General features: G+C 36.0%; 1 protein-coding gene across 2 annotated transcripts in view; it reads left to right on the top strand.

Annotated features, from left to right (window-relative positions):
- The window catches only part of Task6 (TWIK-related acid-sensitive K[+] channel 6), a 739,267-nt gene that overhangs the window by 238,377 nt on the left and 481,765 nt on the right, over positions 1-19,125 (top strand). For both annotated transcript variants that reach the window (XM_067107814.1, XM_067107815.1), the window contains exon 3: positions 15,044-15,199. In XM_067107814.1, the coding sequence (XP_066963915.1) occupies positions 15,044-15,199 (156 nt within the window). The remainder of the gene's footprint in view (positions 1-15,043; positions 15,200-19,125) is intronic.

A 19,125-nucleotide genomic window follows, 5' to 3' on the forward strand; every position in this document is an offset into this window, starting at 1 on the left:
CATAATACCAAAAATCATTTTCATGTTCGGCTGCGATATTTGCGTTTTATCGTCAACTAACAAGGGGATGGTGATTGACAAACTTTTTTTTTTAATAATACACATATTTCTGGGGAAATTATGTTTTTCCTCTTTATAACTGTGGCTTTCTGAAATTACTTACTGTCCAGTTACAAAATGTTTTACATGTGGATCTCTTCATTAAAAACATTCACAGTGCAATTATACAGTAAATTATGTGAAATTTTGATGTTTAAGAATGCGTTTGGGAATTCTGATATGTATATTAAACTTTATCAAAGCTTAATTGAAATGAAAGTTTTGTTTAATTTGCCAACGTTTTATTTACCGGGATGAAAAATGAAAAGAGCGATATACTCGTTAGCAACATTTGGAATCTTTAATTAAGATGTGTTGGAAAACTTTAAGTAACTTGAAGTTCACACAACACAACATTTTGCCTTGGAAGGCTAACTTGATTTTCATTAGCTCCGGAAGTTCTAAAACGTTCTTTTATTCTCAACTTATTTTGCCCTTATTTTTCTCTAGAGTTTGACCTTGAATAAGTTTGCCAATTTCCAAGATGAATCTCCGAGATGGGTCGTACAATAGGACCGTTGTTTGGTCTTGGAGGCCTGATGAGGAATACCTAAATAGTTTCACTTTTCGCTGATTCGCGTATTCTGCCACCCTTGGAGAAGTGGGCCAGTCAGTTTCTCAGGTTCAGGAAAATTTTTTATGCTGAGTTAGATGGCAATCTGGTTTCTTTTTTGTGCTAAAAACCTCTTTATAATTTCCTTTAATACTAAAATCTGTTTATTCATTTTGGAAAGCTCCACAAGGGCTTATTTCTCATAAAGTTGACTTGGCAATTGAGAGGATTTCTCGTGGACTGCTATCAAAATCCCCATCTGTAATTTTCATCTTAATTATTTTAGAACAGTCTCAGTGACTAATATTAATGATTTTTAAAAAGCATTTTTTATACAAAAATGGAGACTGGAGATTTCCAATACAGACTAGAGATTTCTTATGAGATACGATGGAGACTTTTTATGGTGCATAACAAAACTGAGGATTCATAAATACGAATGTTGCAATTTTTCCTAAAGCATGGCAGATATGATTTTATTTGTTTTGCCAACATTGCGTCAGTGCTGCCGGTTTTCCATTCATTAAGAATGATTATATAGCAAAGAATAACTGGCGCATTTACTGTTCCATAGGATTAACTTATACCCGAGGAGAATTATAATTGATAAGTGCATTTGCTCCGGATGGGCAGATGCATTTGTCAGTTGCAACTTCCTTTTGGTGTAAGTTATTCCTAGTGTATAGAGAATTGATTTTTGTCATTCCTGGTTTAATATTTATATATATATATATATATATATATATATATATATATATATATATATATCTTATAAATAAATATATATAAGTAAATATGAATAATATATATATATATATTATATATATATATATATATATATATATATATATATATATATATATATATATATATATACATACACACACATATTATTTGTTATCTCAATAAATTCTTTCATAATATATTTGCAAGAAGAAAAAAATGAGTCACTAAATCAAAACGTACATTAACAAAAAGAATATGTTGGTTTCAGCAAAAAAAAAAAAAGAAAACTGCACAAATAAATACGGTTTGTACCGTGCTCGTTGCATGTACAGTACCGCACCCTTCATTCATTTGAATTTCAGCAGCAGCTTGGTGATGAGTTCTGTCAATCATTACTTTTTTTTCTCTCGTTTTGTAAAATATAGAAAAGTTTCCATCCAGTCTGATATTTGTAGCCTTATATCATGATGACGTCAAAGCACCTTTATTATTATTATTATTGTTATTATTATTATTATTATTATTATTATTATTATTATTATATTTGTTATTATTATTATTATTATTATTATTACTCGTCTGTTAAGTAAATCAGCTTACAGAGCATTATTATATATTCCCAGTTCCACATAATAAGATTTCACCTTTATGAGTTTTGAAAAATGCTAAGCAGATTTTGAAACAATATATTATAATATATATATATATCAAAGTACTGCTGCTTCTACAAAGACGACAGAACAATTTATGCTAATAATTGAACGTTAAAAACACACAGGCTTATAACTTACCTAACCTATCTATTTATCCTATATATATATATATATATATATATATATATATATAAATATATATATATATATATATATATATATATATATATATATATATATATATATATATATATATACATATATATACATAGTTATATGGTGTGTTTGAAAGTGCCCACGCGCACACACACACTATTATATTATATATATATACATATAAATATATATATATATATTATATATATGATAAACAGGTAAGTTATACGCCTGCGTGTATTTGAATCTTACAGTTTTGATCATTTAACTATTAGCATAACTGTTCTGTCGTCTTTCTAGAAGCAGCAGTACTTTGATATATATTATAATATTGTTTCAAATCGCCTTAGCGCATTTTTCTAAAGTCATAAAGGCGAAATCTTATTATGTGAAAGGAACAACGGGGAATATATGTATAATGCTCTGTAAGCTGATTTGTAACAGACGTGTGATAATAATAATAATAATAATAATAATAATAATAATAATAATAATAATAATAATAATAAATAAAAGTGCTTTGACGTCTTCGTGATATAAGGCTACAAATATCCAACTGGACGGAAACTTTCCTGTATTTTACAAAACGAGAGAGAAAAAGGAAAAGTAATTTTGACAGAACTCATCACCAAAGCTGTGCTAAAATTCAACTGAATGAAGGGTGCGATGCTTTACATGCAGCGAACATGGTACAAACCCGTATTTATTTGTGTGTGTGTGTGTGTGTTTTTTTTTTTTTGCAAAAACCGAAATATTCCTTGTTAATTTAGCACACTTGTATTCAGCCACTTTTGATTTTGTGGTTCATTTTTATAAATTTATTATGAGGAGTTTAGTGCACTCACAAATAATATGTCAGATCTCGGTAACACTGATCTTAAACGTTTAGGTTTTGTAGATGTGAAGAGACATTTCAAATGTTTTATTTATAAAAAATGTTTTAGTTTTATTTTACTCTAATTGTGGTAATATAATCGATAAAAAAGCCATAACGTAACCAGTTATCAGGTAAATTTGAAACATTATATACTGTACTTCAAACTGAACTAATATTTCTGAGTAGGCATGACACAAGTTCGGTAACGAAAAGGCAGTCATTTACAGAAGTAATTTTTTTTATTGCTCATGTCGGCATTTTATTTTCAAACATATGGAAGTTTTATTTGAACTTATGTTACCACTAGCGAGAGGCAGGCGCTGCGCTTCGCGGGGCAGGAGGGCATTTGAAGGATTCCCTGTTCAAATGCGGCTGCCAGTCGTGAACTGGGTCCTTCGTCTTAAGGACTTCTCTTCAGGTGTTTCATTGACCTCATACAAATCAACGTTGCAATGCCTTTGGTCATCATCGCCATTAATAAATGAAATGTCGCCTCAAGGGAATAAAAAACAAAATTTCCAAGAAACTGATAAAATGATAAAAATAAATTGACGATACGTTATAAATTTTCAGGAAAACCAGCTTCCTCCACGAACTTCAAAATATCCTCTCCAGGATCCTAGGAAGAATGATAATAACCCTCTTCAACAGTGAACTCTGATAAGAAACTATTTCTCAAGTTCCCAAGGTTGGGGGACTGAACAGTGCAAAGTGTTACTTAGAGACTAATAGCAATAATATGAAATACACTTTCCCCTTGGCAAGGGAGAATTGTGATACAGACTAAGTGATGCAGAGTACAATACAAAAATAAAAAAAAATAATTTTCATCATCTGGAAAACAGAAATTATAAAGTAATAAAGAGCATTCTATTAATGGGAAATCAAGCTGCAATGATTTTCTTATCAGATCTCCCAAGGAATCCTGACTTCCTCTTCTGGAGAGGACACTCCCCTTCAAGGGTGCCCTCACCAAGCCCGCTTCCTCAGCCCAGCAGGACACCTGCCTTTCTCTGAAGAAGCAGCCCCTGGGTCGGACCCTTTCCTTCAAGGCTGCCCTCAAGAGACTGGCGAGCCTTAGGGGCTTTTGGGCCTCATCCTTGAAGTCTTTGGGCCCTCTCCATGCCTGCTTCCACAGCCCGGCAGGACACCTGCCTTCCTCCGAGGAAGCAGCCTCTGGGTCGGACCCTTCCCTTCAAGGGTGCCCTCAAGAGACTGACGAGCCTTGGAGACTAGAACCTCATCCTTGAAGTTCTTGGGTCCTCTCCAGGCCCACTTCCCCAGCCTGGCAGGATACCTGCCTTCCTCCAAGGAAGCAGCCTCTGGGTCGGACCCTTCCCTTCAAGGGTGACCTCAAGAAACTGGCAAGCCTTGGGGGCTTTAGGGTCCCATCCTTGAGGTGCTTGGGTCCTCTCCAGGCCCTCACCCCCAGCTTGGCAGGAGACCTCCCTTCCCCCGAGGAAGCAGTCTCTGGGTCGGACCCTTCCCTTCATGGTTGGCCTCAAGAGACTGGTGAGCCTTGGTGGCATTTGGGCCTCATCCTTGAAGTTGTTGGAGCATCTCCATGCAAGCTTCCCCAGCCTGGCAGGATACCTGCCTTCCTCCGAGGTAGCAGCCTCTGAATTGGACCCTTCCCCTTCAAGACTGCCCTTGAGAGACTGGCGAGCCTTTGGGGCTTTTGGGCCTCATCCTTGAAGTTCTTGGGCCCTCTCCAGGCCCGCTTCCCCAGCCTGGTAGGAGAGCTGCCTTCCCCCGAGGAAGCAGCCTCTGGGTAGGACCCTTCCCTTCAAGGCTGCCATCAAGAGAATGGCGAGCCTTGAGGGCTTTTGGGCCCCATCCTTGAGGGGCTTCGGCCATCTCCAAGCCTGCTTCCCCAGCCTGGCAGGATACCTTCCTTCCTTCGAGGAAGCAGCCTCTGGGTTGGACCCTTCCCTTCAAGGCTGGTCTCAAGAGACTGGTGTGCCTTGGGGGCATTTGGGCCTCATCATTGAAGTTCTCGGGTCGTCTTCAGGCCCGCTTTCCCAGCTTAGCAGGATACCTGCCTTCCTCCGAGGCAGCAGCCTCTGGGTCAGGCCCTTCCCTTCAAGTGCGCCCTCTTGAGACTGGCAGGCCTTGGGGCTTTTGGGTCTCATCCTTGAAGTTCTTGGGTCCTCTCCATGCCCGCTTCCCCAGCCTGGCAGGATACCTGCCTTCCTCCGAGGAAGCAGCCTCTGGGTTGGACCCTTCCCTTCAAGGGTGCCCTCAAGAGACTGGCGAGCCTTTGGGCTTTTGGGTCTCATCCTTGAAGTTCTTGGGTCCTCTCCATGCCCGCTTCCTCAGCCTGGCAAGATAAACTGCCTTCCTCCGAGGAAGAAGCCTATGGGTCGGACTCTTCCCTTCAAGGTTGCCCTCTAGAGACTGGCTAACCTTGGGGGCTCTTAGGCCTCATCCCTGAAGTTCTTGGGCCCTCTCCAGGTGCGCTTCCCCAGCCTGGCGGGATACCTGCCTTCCTCCGAGGAAGCAGCCTCTGGGTCGGACTCTTCCCTTCAAAGTTGCCCTCTAGAGACTGGCTAGCCTTGGGGGCTTTTGGGCCTCAACCTTGAAGTTCTTGGGCCGTCTCCAGGCCTCCTTCTCCAGCCTGGCAGAACACCTGCCTTCCTCCGAGGAAGCAGCCTCTGGCTCAGACCTTTTCCTTCAAGGCTGCCCTCAAGAGACTGTCGAGCCTTAGAGTCTCGCTGTTGTCTTCGAATTTTCTTACATCAGCCAGTCTTTCCAGTACATTTCCAACTTGTGTTAAGTCTTTCCGCAGACTTTCTATTATGTCTTGTAGCTCATCGATAGATTTTGTCCTTCTTTTGGGATTCGCTTACTAAAGATGATACTGATCTTTGCCTGAAGTCGCATCTAACTTTTATAGCAAAGCAAAATGAAATTTCAAAATACGTCAATGCAAAGATTGTAATAATAAAAAGAAAAATTTAATTGTTCGAATGGCAATGTTTAATAAGACGAGATAGGAACAGAATTAATGTGTTCATACGGAATAATTCTCTCTCTCTCTCTCTCTCTCTCTCTCTCTCTCTCTCTCTCTCTCTCTCTCTCTCTCTCTCTCTCTCTCTCTCAGGATTCCCAAAAGGCAATAGTTTTACTTTATATGATCAAGCCCCTCTCTGTCTCTCTCTTTTTCCCAAAACAATGGTTCTTACTGGTATAAGAGCACCTCACTCTCATATAAAATTAATTTGTAAGTAGTTTCTTGTTAAATTCTGATGTAATTAATGTTGAAGTTGTATAACAGGAGAAGCATTTACTCTGATCTTCATAATGCAGGTGGTTCATAGTTACCACATGAAATTAAGTGAACACTTCAGAAATGCTAAAGGTCAAGCAAGTTATATTTATAAGACGTCTTCACTACTCCAGGATCCTTTGAAGCTGTCTTCAGCTCCTGAAGCGTTCCTGGAGAAACTCCCATTGGATTTTTGGGCGGAATGATTCCGAATACAGAGTCTTGATTTCTCCATGAAACGTTTGTTTCTTTGTTTGAATGCACACTTGGAGATTCGCGAGTCTGCAGCAGAAGGAGACGAAGACAGCTGGATTCTTGAAGACTTCTTCAGGAAGCAGTGATAAGACTTCAAGAAGATATTATAATCCAATCGGGCGTTTCTCCAGAAATGCTTCAGGGGCTGAAGACAACTTCAAAGGATCTTGGAGCAGTGAAGACGTCATATAAATATAACTTGCTTGACCTTTGGAATTTATGAAGTGTTTAATTAACCTCATTTGGGGATGGGGAAGGGGGAGGGGAGGGACGCACACAGACACGTAGCCACACACACACACACACACACACACACACACACACACACACACACACACACACACACACACACACAGAAAGGCAGTCAAGGAAATTAATGTAACAGATGGCGTGCATGTTAAGAATTTCAGTTTTAGTATCGCATTTAAAAGATGCAGGGATGATGTTAAACAATTTTATGTTATATTAATTTCTATGATCATTACGAGCTAATATTATCGGTCGTCGATTGACGCTCATTTTGAGGTTAATATGAACATTATTTAAAGATTGAATCCCACTATAAATACATGGTTGCATGTTCTTTATTTCCAGAGGATTTTATCTGTCCATGCTTCTTGTAATTGAGCAATATTTTCCATCATTCAAGATTCAAATTTTACATTCGATTATTGTATAAAAAACAGCGATGTAAATCCATCTTTTTTCTTATATTTGACCCATTTACTGCTAATAATCTCTACGGCACAGTGCCGTTATAAGAGCAGAAACTATTGTGGTATACAATCTCGCCAAAAATACATCGAAGCATAACTTGTTCTAAGAAGTAATTTATCCGATGAATTATTCAGCGAAAGAGGTAATTGCATTGTTGACACACATGAACGTCTGAGAGGCCACATTGCAATTGCATACACTCTTTGAGATATCGATCAATCTATTTACCTTCCACTTGAGGGACTTTCTCGTCGGAACTTCTTTTCACGAGCTGAAAGCTCTTTTGATTGCTTCGTATTCTTGAAAATTGTCAAGTTTTCTCTGTGTCATGTTTATTTCTTTTCGCTTTAACTCGGGATTGGAGTTAGAACTGCACGCGACAAATTGCAAGGAACGAGGCAGTTATGTGAGATGTATGTCTTTTTCTCCTGCTCTGTTTCTGTCGGGATGTTTCTGCGAAAGTAGTGTTACTTTATGTATTCATACATACATACATACATACATACATACATACATACACATACATACATACATACATAGGTATATAACTATATATGTATATATGTATGAATATAATCTTTCTGTTTCCCTATACCTCCTGTTACTTCTTTCTAATGAACACCATATTCTTTGGAGGCTTGAATTTCAAGTTAATGGCTCCTGCGGGCTTGTTCCAAATAAATAGGTTCATCTTCTGAATAATAATAATAATAATAATAATAATAATAATAATAATAATAATAATAATAATAATAATACAGATACAAACAAGCACACACACACGGAGAGAGAGAGAGAGAGAGAGAGAGAGAGAGAGAGAGAGGGAGAGAGAGAGAAAGAGAACGCGCGTTTGTGAGTCATAAGCATCAATGTTTATTTATCGGTAATAAATTTTTCTTACCTTCTGGGGTTTACAGGCTATAGCATATACACGAGGGGAATTGTTTAAATATACGTAAAATTTTTTTGGTCAGTTTTAGAACTCAAGTCACACACAAAGGAAGGTACCTTCGTCCACTGCTATTCTGGCGTAAATGAATAAAGCAAATCGGAAATGCATCCAGAATTTTTGTATAAATCAGAAATTCATTCCGTCCCAACAATTTTTCAAATGCAAATATGAATTCAATCCGGATCAGGATAATTTAAACATTTTCAAATCCGGAGTAGCGAACCGCTGTGCTGCCGTTTTGAAAGCTTTGACGAGTTTGTCGAAACATTTATCATATAATCTTCAAAACCCTTTAACGAATAAAAAAAAAAAAATTGATCGATTAACACGTATCGTCCCCTCATCTAACTTAATTTAGATAAGGAATAATGTAATTTCATAATGGCTTTCGTGTACAGTGATCTTCAAATAATATAGTAATAATAAAAAATAGGGGAGCAGAACAAATATGGCACTGAACTCATATTTTAATGTGTTAATGATTTTATTGTACAAAAAGTGGTTTGTTTATTTCATAATCCCTTGCTTATTTCTTCTGATGGTTTCTCTCTTTCACCATATTTAGTATATTCTTTGTCTAGGTTTTGGTCTCAATTTCATACTTAGGTACAACTAATAGATTAATTTTGCATTCAGGATGTAAATATAAGTCATATGCATTCGTGTGTAGGTATAGAAACGTTATATTATCAAAACTTTATGGTGACAGAACAGACACTTCCCCTGATTAGTGTAATAAGTTTTAAGCTTTGTTACCTTTAATAATTTAACCAAGCAGTCTTTCTCGTATCTCGGTGGTTGCAGTCATGGCAACTTACCTCGGTGTCATGTACGTTTTTGCTGTATTTGCTGAGTGTCTGTATATTAATTTTTCAAATGTTTACTTATCATTATAAGCACCCTGTATTTATATACGTACAATTTGGTCTGTGTATTCAGTTTTCAAAATATTCTTATCATATATACATATATATATCATATTTAATTTTTATGTTCAGAGTTTTTAAGTTATTAATGAAGGTTCAGTTACCCACGGACACACACACATATATACATATATATAATATATATATATAAATATATATATATATATATATATATATATATATATATATATATATATATATATATATATATATACTGTATATATATTATATATATATATATATATATATATATATATATATATATATATATGTATATATATATATATATATATATATATATATATATATATATATATATATATATATATATATATATATATAATGGGCAATAATCCGTTTCAGCTAGTAGTAGTTGGGATGGCCCCAGACAAACAAATTGAGAATTTTCACTGAAAATCCGGTACAAATCCCCCCTAAGTGTAATACATACAATCGTTATTGGCTGACATAGCTGAGTAAAGGTGACAGTTACAGAGAAAGTGGATAAAATCATGAAAATTATGTACAGTAATTTTCAAGATTTTATAAAAATTATGTTCAGTAATTTTCAAGAATTTATAAATTTTCTCTGTTACTGTCACCCTTGCTCAGCTTTCCCAGCCAATAGTGATTATATATACGTTTAACTATGAAAACTATAAAACACATTATTACAACAATTCGTGAGTGAGTGGCTATTTATTAATTTAATATTTGTGTTCGGATATAAAATACGATTATCGAGGACAATTCTTTTCTCTTCCATGACTTTTATGAGGAGGCTACAAGGCAATCTCATTTAGCTTATTATTAGAGCTCTCTCTCTCTCTCTCTCTCTCTCTCTCTCTCTCTCTCTCTCTCTCTCTCTCTCTCTCTCTCGTTAAGAAGGACTGAAAAAATGGTATGGAATATATTCTTTTAAACTGTATACTCTCTCTCTCTCTCTCTCTCTCTCTCTCTCTCTCTCTCTCTCTCTCTCTCTCTCTCTTTATCATATTTTCTTATTTAATGCTCCTATCACTGATGGAGAAATCAAATCATGCACTGGTACGCTGGAAGCATAACTAATCGCGTAATGAAGTGTCTCGACGACCGTGAATATAAAATGAAAATGAAATGCCCTTTAAAATCCAATGTCAATAGTCAGTTCTCTCTCCATTACAAAAAAAAAGACAAAAAATCTGTTTCACTCATTCCCTTTGGTACAAAGTTTATATTCAGAGCGCAAAGAATTGTTCTTTAATGACCGTTTCTCCATTGGATTCAACTCTCCCCTTTGAGATCACGAAAAATTTATATTTTTCTTTTTTCAAAGGTGTCGGGTGGGGTAGGGAGTGCTCGGTAAAGAGACAGTGCGATGATTTTCTTTTGTTGTTATTTTGCGTGATGATTGTAGTATATATATATATATATATATATATATATATATATATATATATATATATATATATATATGTAGCTTATATGTAGTATATACATATATATATGTATAATATATATATATATATATATATATATATATATATATATATATATATATATATATATATATATATATATATATATATATATATGCACACACACATATATGTAAAACTGAGTGTTGTAAAAGTTTATCAACATTTTATGGATCTATCTAGCTATATGAATTATATATATAATATATGTATATATATATATATATACATATATATATATATATATATATATATATATAATATATATGTATATATATTATATATATACACACACACACACACACACACACACACACACACACACACACACATATATATATATATATATATATATATATATATATATATATATATATATATATATATATATATATATATATACATATACTCATGTCTCATACACCCTAGACCTTCCTGTACTAACAAATCGTAAGGTACTTAATATCAAATTTATCGTACCTTAGGAATCACTTACAATAAAATGAATTCCATGTTAATGAGTAATTGTGCATATATATATGCATGATATATATATGCATGATTATATATATATATGTATATATACATCACAAATATTTAACCCTAAATACTCATATCGAATTCACTTTACCGTAAGGTAAGGAAATTTCGAGATTATGGGGTTACGGTTTGATAGTACATAAATGTCACTCGTATATAGGAGGCAAAAGCAGCTCTCACACAAATAGATATATACATATATAGATTTAGTAGATGACTTTTATGGGCATGGTCTTTCTCTTATTAAATGCTGACGCACTTTTACATGTTCCAGTAGCCTATATTAATTTTCAATGCTGAAGATCTGATGGAGAAGACAAAAAGGTGCCGTGTAACCCTATTAATTTACCCTTATGCCGACAGCTGTTTGAGTCACTTAACTTTACAAAAAACTGCATTGCTTATAATATTACCGGCAGCCGTACAACTAAAAATGAGAATGGAAATGGAAGAACCTTATTACCCTAGAAGTGAAGTATTGCCTGCTAGAGAAAGGCGAATAGTAACGGTTTCATTTATTCTTACTGAAAATTAAGAATAAATGAAACAGTTGCTACTTCTCTTCATTTAATAGGCAAACTTTCATTTCTAGGGTACTAAGACCCTTCCATTTCCATACCTCTTTCACACCAGGCATCCGACAATTTCTTAATTACCTTCCCCACCTTCCTCCTAAAACTAATTATAAAAAAATTTTCCATATCCTACAGCCCACTGTTCTCTACGCGTGGTCAGACCTCCTCAAAATACTTTGCTTCATCTTTTCACCAATACTAGTGTTTTTATAGTATCTTTGCATCTGTAAACCTCTCGCGTTCTCATCCCTTCCGTGCTAAAAATACTAAGCAACAAGTTGTTTTAAGAAATTTACATTTTTCCTCTCATTTATATTCAACATCCAAACTTTACTTTTATGCAGGATAGTTGGCTCTACAAGCCTTTCATATATCATAACTTTTTCTGCCGAGGACCCTTTTCATCTACTTCAATCCCTTTGCAGAATTCTTGCTACCTTCTTGGAATGAGCTACTCTGTCATCCGAGTGTCACTCGTTACATTTACTACCAAATACTAATATGAATCGGCTAATTCTAGTCATCCACTGTCTTTACTTACATTTATTTCTCTATCGTTCTGACTTTCTTTTACCATCAAGACTTCTCTTGCTAACGTGCACTATGTAACGTCTTACAAATATTATCTTTGCCTTTTCTCTTGTGTCTACAGCTTTTGGCAAACATCAGCCATTCCACACGCCATTCGTGGTTTTTATAAGTTCCACAACTTTTCCTACTTCTGTCCATTTTTAAATGCTTTCATTACTCCTCCCAAACAAATACCAGACAACCAGGGATATTTATCACATCTTTGTCCTAGACCCACTTTTCACCAGACCCGCGGTGTTCACGTCTACACTGTTAAAGCTTTCATTTTCATCTTAAAAATTTTTTATTCTCAAAAGTTACCTCTTGTATCTTGAATCCTAAGTACCCTCCACATTGCGTAATCGTTTTCTAAGTTCATGAACCCCGTCCCATACACTTTCAAACGTCTCACTTACTGATCAATAAAAAACACTTGATTCACGCACTCTGTTACTTGTTTAAACCAAGCTATTCTTCCCCTGTCAGTCACTCTGTTACTCTCTTGCTACTTCAGTCTAAAGTGTGACAATGGAACCCTAAATAAAGTGCTGTGAACCCTTGCGAGGGGGAATCACCCCTAAAAACTGTTTCTTCTCATGCCTCAAAGGGCAGTAACGTTAGGTCAGTCGACTCATATGACTTCTGTAGTATTATTAATCAGTACCAGAGGATATCTGACTCTTTGGCAAAGGGGAATGCCCCCTTGACAACGAGCTAGCCTTCGTCTTGTACGGAAATTCGTAATCTGTAAATCCCTCGGGTAATAAACACGTAATTTCCTGTTCGTCTATTTTTATTTTCTTTTTGATTAACTATAATAATATAAACTTATACAGTACATGGACGTTAATTTCAGAATTAATTTCCTGCTTTGTATCATTAAACAGTTTAGCTGTATCTTAATTTTTTATTTGCCTACAGAAATAGATGTAATGTCTCATCTTTTGCCATTTGATTCTAGTCATTTTAATCTATCCGTTTCGAACGCTACAAATATAAATGTCTATGAGGCATAATGGTTTTGGGTTAGAAAGTAATTGTAAATGAATGGCTATGAGGCATAATGTTTTTGGGTTAGAAAATTATTGTAAATAAAATTATGAATGAATAGCGTGCCTACTTGTTTGTCCTCCGTCTAATCAGTAAATGCTTGATATCGTATCGAAAGTGGAGACTTGTACCTTTTAATGAATCTGGAGTGGAAATTAAGAACCAAGGTAATTACTGTATCTGAAGTTTTATTGCTTACATTACATAGGCTTTGTGACTCGTTTAAATGTTTGTGTGAAAATCCACAAATATTTTTTCCATTGTTCAGGCTAATCATGTTTCATCTTTCAAGATCATTCTGTATAATTTTCACCAGTATAAAGGAGAGAATTTTTTTCTTTGCTATTTCAAAGTAAGTTTAGATGCTGTTAGCGCCGTTACAATTTTATTCCCAAAATTATAAGCCAACCCCTTTGTGCGTATGTTTATGAAAAGAAGTTGTGGTATTAAGAACATGGTTACTACGGAAAGGTTTTGCATTAATAGGAGTAAAGAAGTTTACCGATTATTAAAAATTAGTCTTCATGAAGGAGTAAGCAAGACCTTAAAAACCTAAACAAATTAGAAAATATAGTTCCACATTTATTTGATTTCAGCTGCAGTTAATTTCCTCTCTGTCCCCCCTCGACTTCGTAATTAATACCCCTAATCTTTTTATCAGGCAGCAACGTCAGGCCACACTTCCATTTACTCAGTGGAACTCATTAATCCTCGGACTGTACACTTCAGTAGCTGTGTTTTCCTCTCCCGGCAAGGTTCAGAATTTTCCTTCTGCTCTTTTTAGATATTTTCATCCTTCTGGATGTAGGTCGCCCTGTCATCACCTTTGCGGTTAAGCCCTATGCCTTTTCCCCACCTTATTCACGTTTTTTCTCTTGTATTTTTCGGAACTGGGCATGATAAGGGCATTTGTCTGGCTGTCCAACAGTCTTTTGCTTTAAAAAAGTCACCCAACTCTATAACCGGATCACCACTATTCGTTTTGTTTTTAGTTAATAAAATCATCAGAAGGCTGAATTTTCTGCAGGGAATCCTGAAAGTCATCTACATTTGTTGTATGAAGTGCTTATTAATGCGGCAAATGATATGTAATTCCTTTTTCACTGAGAGAATCTTCAGCAGATACTGAAGTTCAAGTTAAGACTTTTACTTTATGCCTACCGTTTTCAGCAAGCTGGGAAATCTTGCATTTCCTTGTATTATTATTCCAATAGGGAATGCGAAACTGTGTATGTGTGTGTGTTTGTGTGTACGAGAGAGAGAGAGAGAGAGAGAGAGAGAGAGAGAGAGAGAGAGAGAGAGAACAGCTTTTGACATGTGTAAAAAGTTACTGAACTTCCTTCCTAATTTACAAGTAGAATGTGCTATATATAATGATGAAGACTTGACCCATTTTTTTCTCCACTCTTCCTAATTTGTTTGTACCCCAGTTCTTTTTATATAGATCTGAATTCTATTCTTCTTCCCTTTCCTTATTTTTATCCTACTCCTTTACTTTTTCTAAATTTCATTTTTTAAACATTTTTGGTTTCTTGCATTTCCTCCTATTTTCTGTTTTCTAATGTACGTTCCGCTTGCCCTTCCTTATTTACGTTCTACCGTTGTGCCTTTATTTCTCATTCAGTTCCTCTTCCATACTTACCCTAATGTTGTCCTTATTCCCTCACAGAGATCGCGAGGCAGCTGAAGGACAACTACAAGATTGAGAAGAACGACTACACCATCCTGGAGGAGGTAGTGCTCCAGGGTGTCCCTCATAAGGCAGGGCAGCAGTGGAAGTTCGCCGGTGCCTTCTACTACGCCACCACAGTATTGACGACAATCGGTGAGTCATCCATTACCTTCGCCTCTTCAGTCTTTAGTCTTAAGTTTCTTCATTCTTTTCGCTGTGTTTTGTCTGGGCAGACAGATGATAGCAAAGGATTTCATGGAGTAGATGAAGGTCTTCATTCTTTTGGACTCTTTCCATGTTGATTTCTGATAAACAAGTGATGATGATTTAGCATGAAAAGTAATAAATGTTGGGTGAATTATTCAGCTACCTGTGTCTCTTCAGACTTTATACTTAAGTTTCTTCATTCTTTTCGCTGCGTTTATGTCTGGGCCAGGCAGTTGGTAGTTTAGGATTGTATAGAGAAAATATAGGTTTTTCTTTAACTTTTTCCATATTAATGTCTGATGTACTGGGGACGATAATTTAACATAAAAAGTAATAAATCTCGGGTGAATCACCTATTACCTCTGTCTTTTCAGTCTTTAGTCTTCAGTTTTTTTATTCTTTTCGCTGTCTTTTGTATGGGACGGGTCGGTGATAGCATAGGATTTCACCGAGCAAATGTAGGTCCTCATTCTTTTGAACTCTTTCCATGTTAATGTCTGATGTACTTGGGATGGTAATTTAGCTAAATCTTCCGTGAATAAGACTTCGTTCCATAGTGGTAGAGTAAGAGGTATTGATTGTAGTGTTTTCCTGGTATTTTTTTTGTTTGTTTATTTTACATTATTTCACATTGATTATATTACACAAAGTATCATAGAGTCAATATCGTTTGCACCTTGCCATTCGCGTACCATAGGACATCCGATTAAAAAAAAAAGGGAACAATAAAGGAAATTTATGGTCACCAATAACATTTTCTTGAAAAAAGTAAAAAAAAAAACTAAAAAAGTTATTAGTCGGTGCTTTTTATTGTAAGCCATTTGTACCATACTCAGAAGGAGATATATATAAAGAACTAAATTGTGACTTTTATTAGCTTCTGTAGCACAGTAGGTGACATTTCAGAGATAGGGTTTGAGAAAAAAGTTACTTTTTTTATTGTGCTATAACGTTATGAACTATATTTGAAAGAAACTGTGAAAAAAGAAATTATGGAGTTGACAGCGTTACATGAAACTGCTCATTAGAGGAAGACCAGATCCAGGCTGGGATTCTTTTGTCTTCGCAATCAGATAATGCGAAGGAAGAAAGTAGGACGCGATGAGTGAGTGAGGGAATGGTCCTGTGGGTTGTGGGGCGGGGTGACGACCCTCCTCCACCCGGAGGGCAGCGCCCCTCGACCATCCACGCGACTTCAATATCTCTTTGGTGTCTTTTGGAGGGCCCTTGGCTCGTCCTTGCAGGGGATTAACAGGCATCAAGAGCAAGAAAATTGCACTATTAACTTTAATTCATTCTTGTTTTCTTTCTGTTCTCAAAGAGAGAGAAAAAAAGGCTCTGTCTTTTTGTAGTACAATTGTGATCGGTGGAAGGCGAGACGGTTTCGTTTTGCCTGGAACAGTCGGGCAATTTTATGGTCAATGGGAGCCTGGATTTGAAACTTCATGTTACAAATGTAGTGCTTTCTTATCCTTTATATCTCATATTTTTTCCTTTTTCTTATTGGGGTACTGCAGTGTGATTTAGTTACTTCAGGCAGTGTACTCTTTTTAGGTCATCTGTTCATGTTTTTTTCTTGATTATTGTTTTCCTTAGTTCATTTGTGTTAACTGTGGCTTCGTTTTTGGATCAAGGATCAAGAAAACTGCGGAATGAATCTTGGTATCGTGTACCAACTCACTGTCATTTCCATCGCTGCATTTATACATTCTTTCCAAATATTCATTCCTCGAGGTCATTTCCTTCATCAGCGTAAATCATCCTCCTCCTAATCATCTTGTTTACCTTCAAGAACTTCTCTCTCTCTTCTCCAAGGTTATTTTTTCCATTAGCATCAATCATCCCATTTTTTTTGCATAATCATTATATCCTCTTGTCGCCTCCGTTATAATTTCCTCAGCCCTCTGTAACTTACATTTCGCCTTTTACAAATTATTTTTATATTCGACTCATGTTTTATCTTAGGAAGTGACCATAGTGGCCCCCGTGGGGATCATTCTGCTTCTCTCGCCTTCGAAGCGTTAAACAAACCAGGCTCACTCACGCCCACGAGCACAACGCCCACGTCTCGACGAGGCTCACGCAGTCTTAACAGAGCAAATTTTGCCTCTCGTTTTTTCCCCACTTATTTTCTCATTTTAGACTTTCGCACTTGGTGATTTCTTTTTCTTTTTTTTTTTTTTACTTAGGAACGAGATTTTTTTTTGGTAATTACAAATTAATTGCCTTGCGGTTTTAAACTTTTATTTTATTGGAAATCTGCACATGGTAGTTTAGTATTATTTATCATATATCAAGTTAACTAAAAAAAATGGAAGACTACAGTTGTTTGAAAAGAAGGAAATTTGAAAGTAAAATGTGATCAAGAATCTGGTTTTGAAGGTAACATGGAACTATAAATGTTAATATGGATGTTTTTTTTTTTAAAAAAGGAAGCAATTTCTTTATGTAGGTATTAGAAAATAGATAAAAAATTATCTGATGAGAGAAATGATAGCCAAAGACCAAGTAAAGCAAGAAAGAAGCAGGTTGTATACAACAGATTTAGGAAGAGGCCATGAATGTCACTTGGGAAGCCAGGATGAAAATATATGGCAGATTTGTTAGGCCAACTCTCTTTCACGGAACTGAAGCTTAGATGTTGAGTGTAAATGCAAGAAAAAATACTGAGACCGTTTTTTTAATGCCCTGTTTGGGGAAGCAATTAAGTGTATCGAAAAATTAAGTACGTGTATAAAAATGAACACCTACTGTACACTATTTTTTGTCCCCATATACTTGATGGTTCCAAGTGCTAGCTAATGGGCCTAAAAAATATAATCTGAGATTGGGATTTCGAGACCCTGTCTTCCCACCCCCACCCCACTTACGATGCGCTACAGATAACTAGGTACCTGATAATTAATCCACTGCTTAGGTCAACAGAGTCATGATGGACCTCCTAAGCTTCTTGCATCGCTCGTTCACACACACACACACACACACACACACACACACACATATATGTATATATATATATATATGCACTTATGTATGTATGTATGTATGATACATATAGATACATACATACATATATATTTAAAAGGTTTTGGATGATAAAATTTTGCTTACCATTAGCGCTAGATTTGCATACTGGAGCTCTGCATATATTTATTTTTATTTTTAGTGCTCTTACGCATAAGACCTGTGAGTAATAGCTTTATCTCTGCTAAATTAGGAAAACAGTCATGTTCTGTACTGTAAATATTTTTAAACTACATCTTTTATTAAAAAGGCAAATTTTTACTTCATTCACACTAGTACTAGAAGCACGTCATAAGTAAAAAAAAAATAAAGTAAAAGATGCACGTCATAAGTAAGAAAAAAAATTAATTATTGAACACCTGCAGCCTATATAATCTTCCTAAAGTAAGCTACCATTACCCTTTGAAGCAGACGCATTAGCGGCACAGTCGGATTGAAGGTTCAGTGAGCGCAAGAAATTCATTACAAAAGGGACACTTGACAGCCAGGCAGCTGTTATTGCGACTGTGGGAGGCAACGCTAAAAGCAGCTAAGATTAGGAAGGAGTGGCGGAGTGGCAAGTGGGAATGTTCGCCTTTTATATGTTAATAATGTCGAGAGGACGGGTAGTAGTGGTAGTAACCTGACGCTCGTGTACGGAGAGAGAGAGAGAGAGAGAGAAAGGGCAATGTGAGGTGCCTGACCCCTCTGTGAAGTGATTACCATTCCCCCTTTGAAAGTGGGAAGAATACAGTTGTCGAGGCGAAAGAAAAGCTTTCAGGATGGGTTAGTAAAGAGGAGTGGATACTGGTGACCTTAGTAATGTTATACACACACACACTCACACACATATATATATATATATATAT

The sequence above is a fragment of the Macrobrachium rosenbergii genome, chromosome 8 (assembly GCF_040412425.1).
Source record: "Macrobrachium rosenbergii isolate ZJJX-2024 chromosome 8, ASM4041242v1, whole genome shotgun sequence".
In the NCBI taxonomy this organism is placed as follows: Eukaryota; Metazoa; Arthropoda; class Malacostraca; order Decapoda; family Palaemonidae; genus Macrobrachium; species Macrobrachium rosenbergii.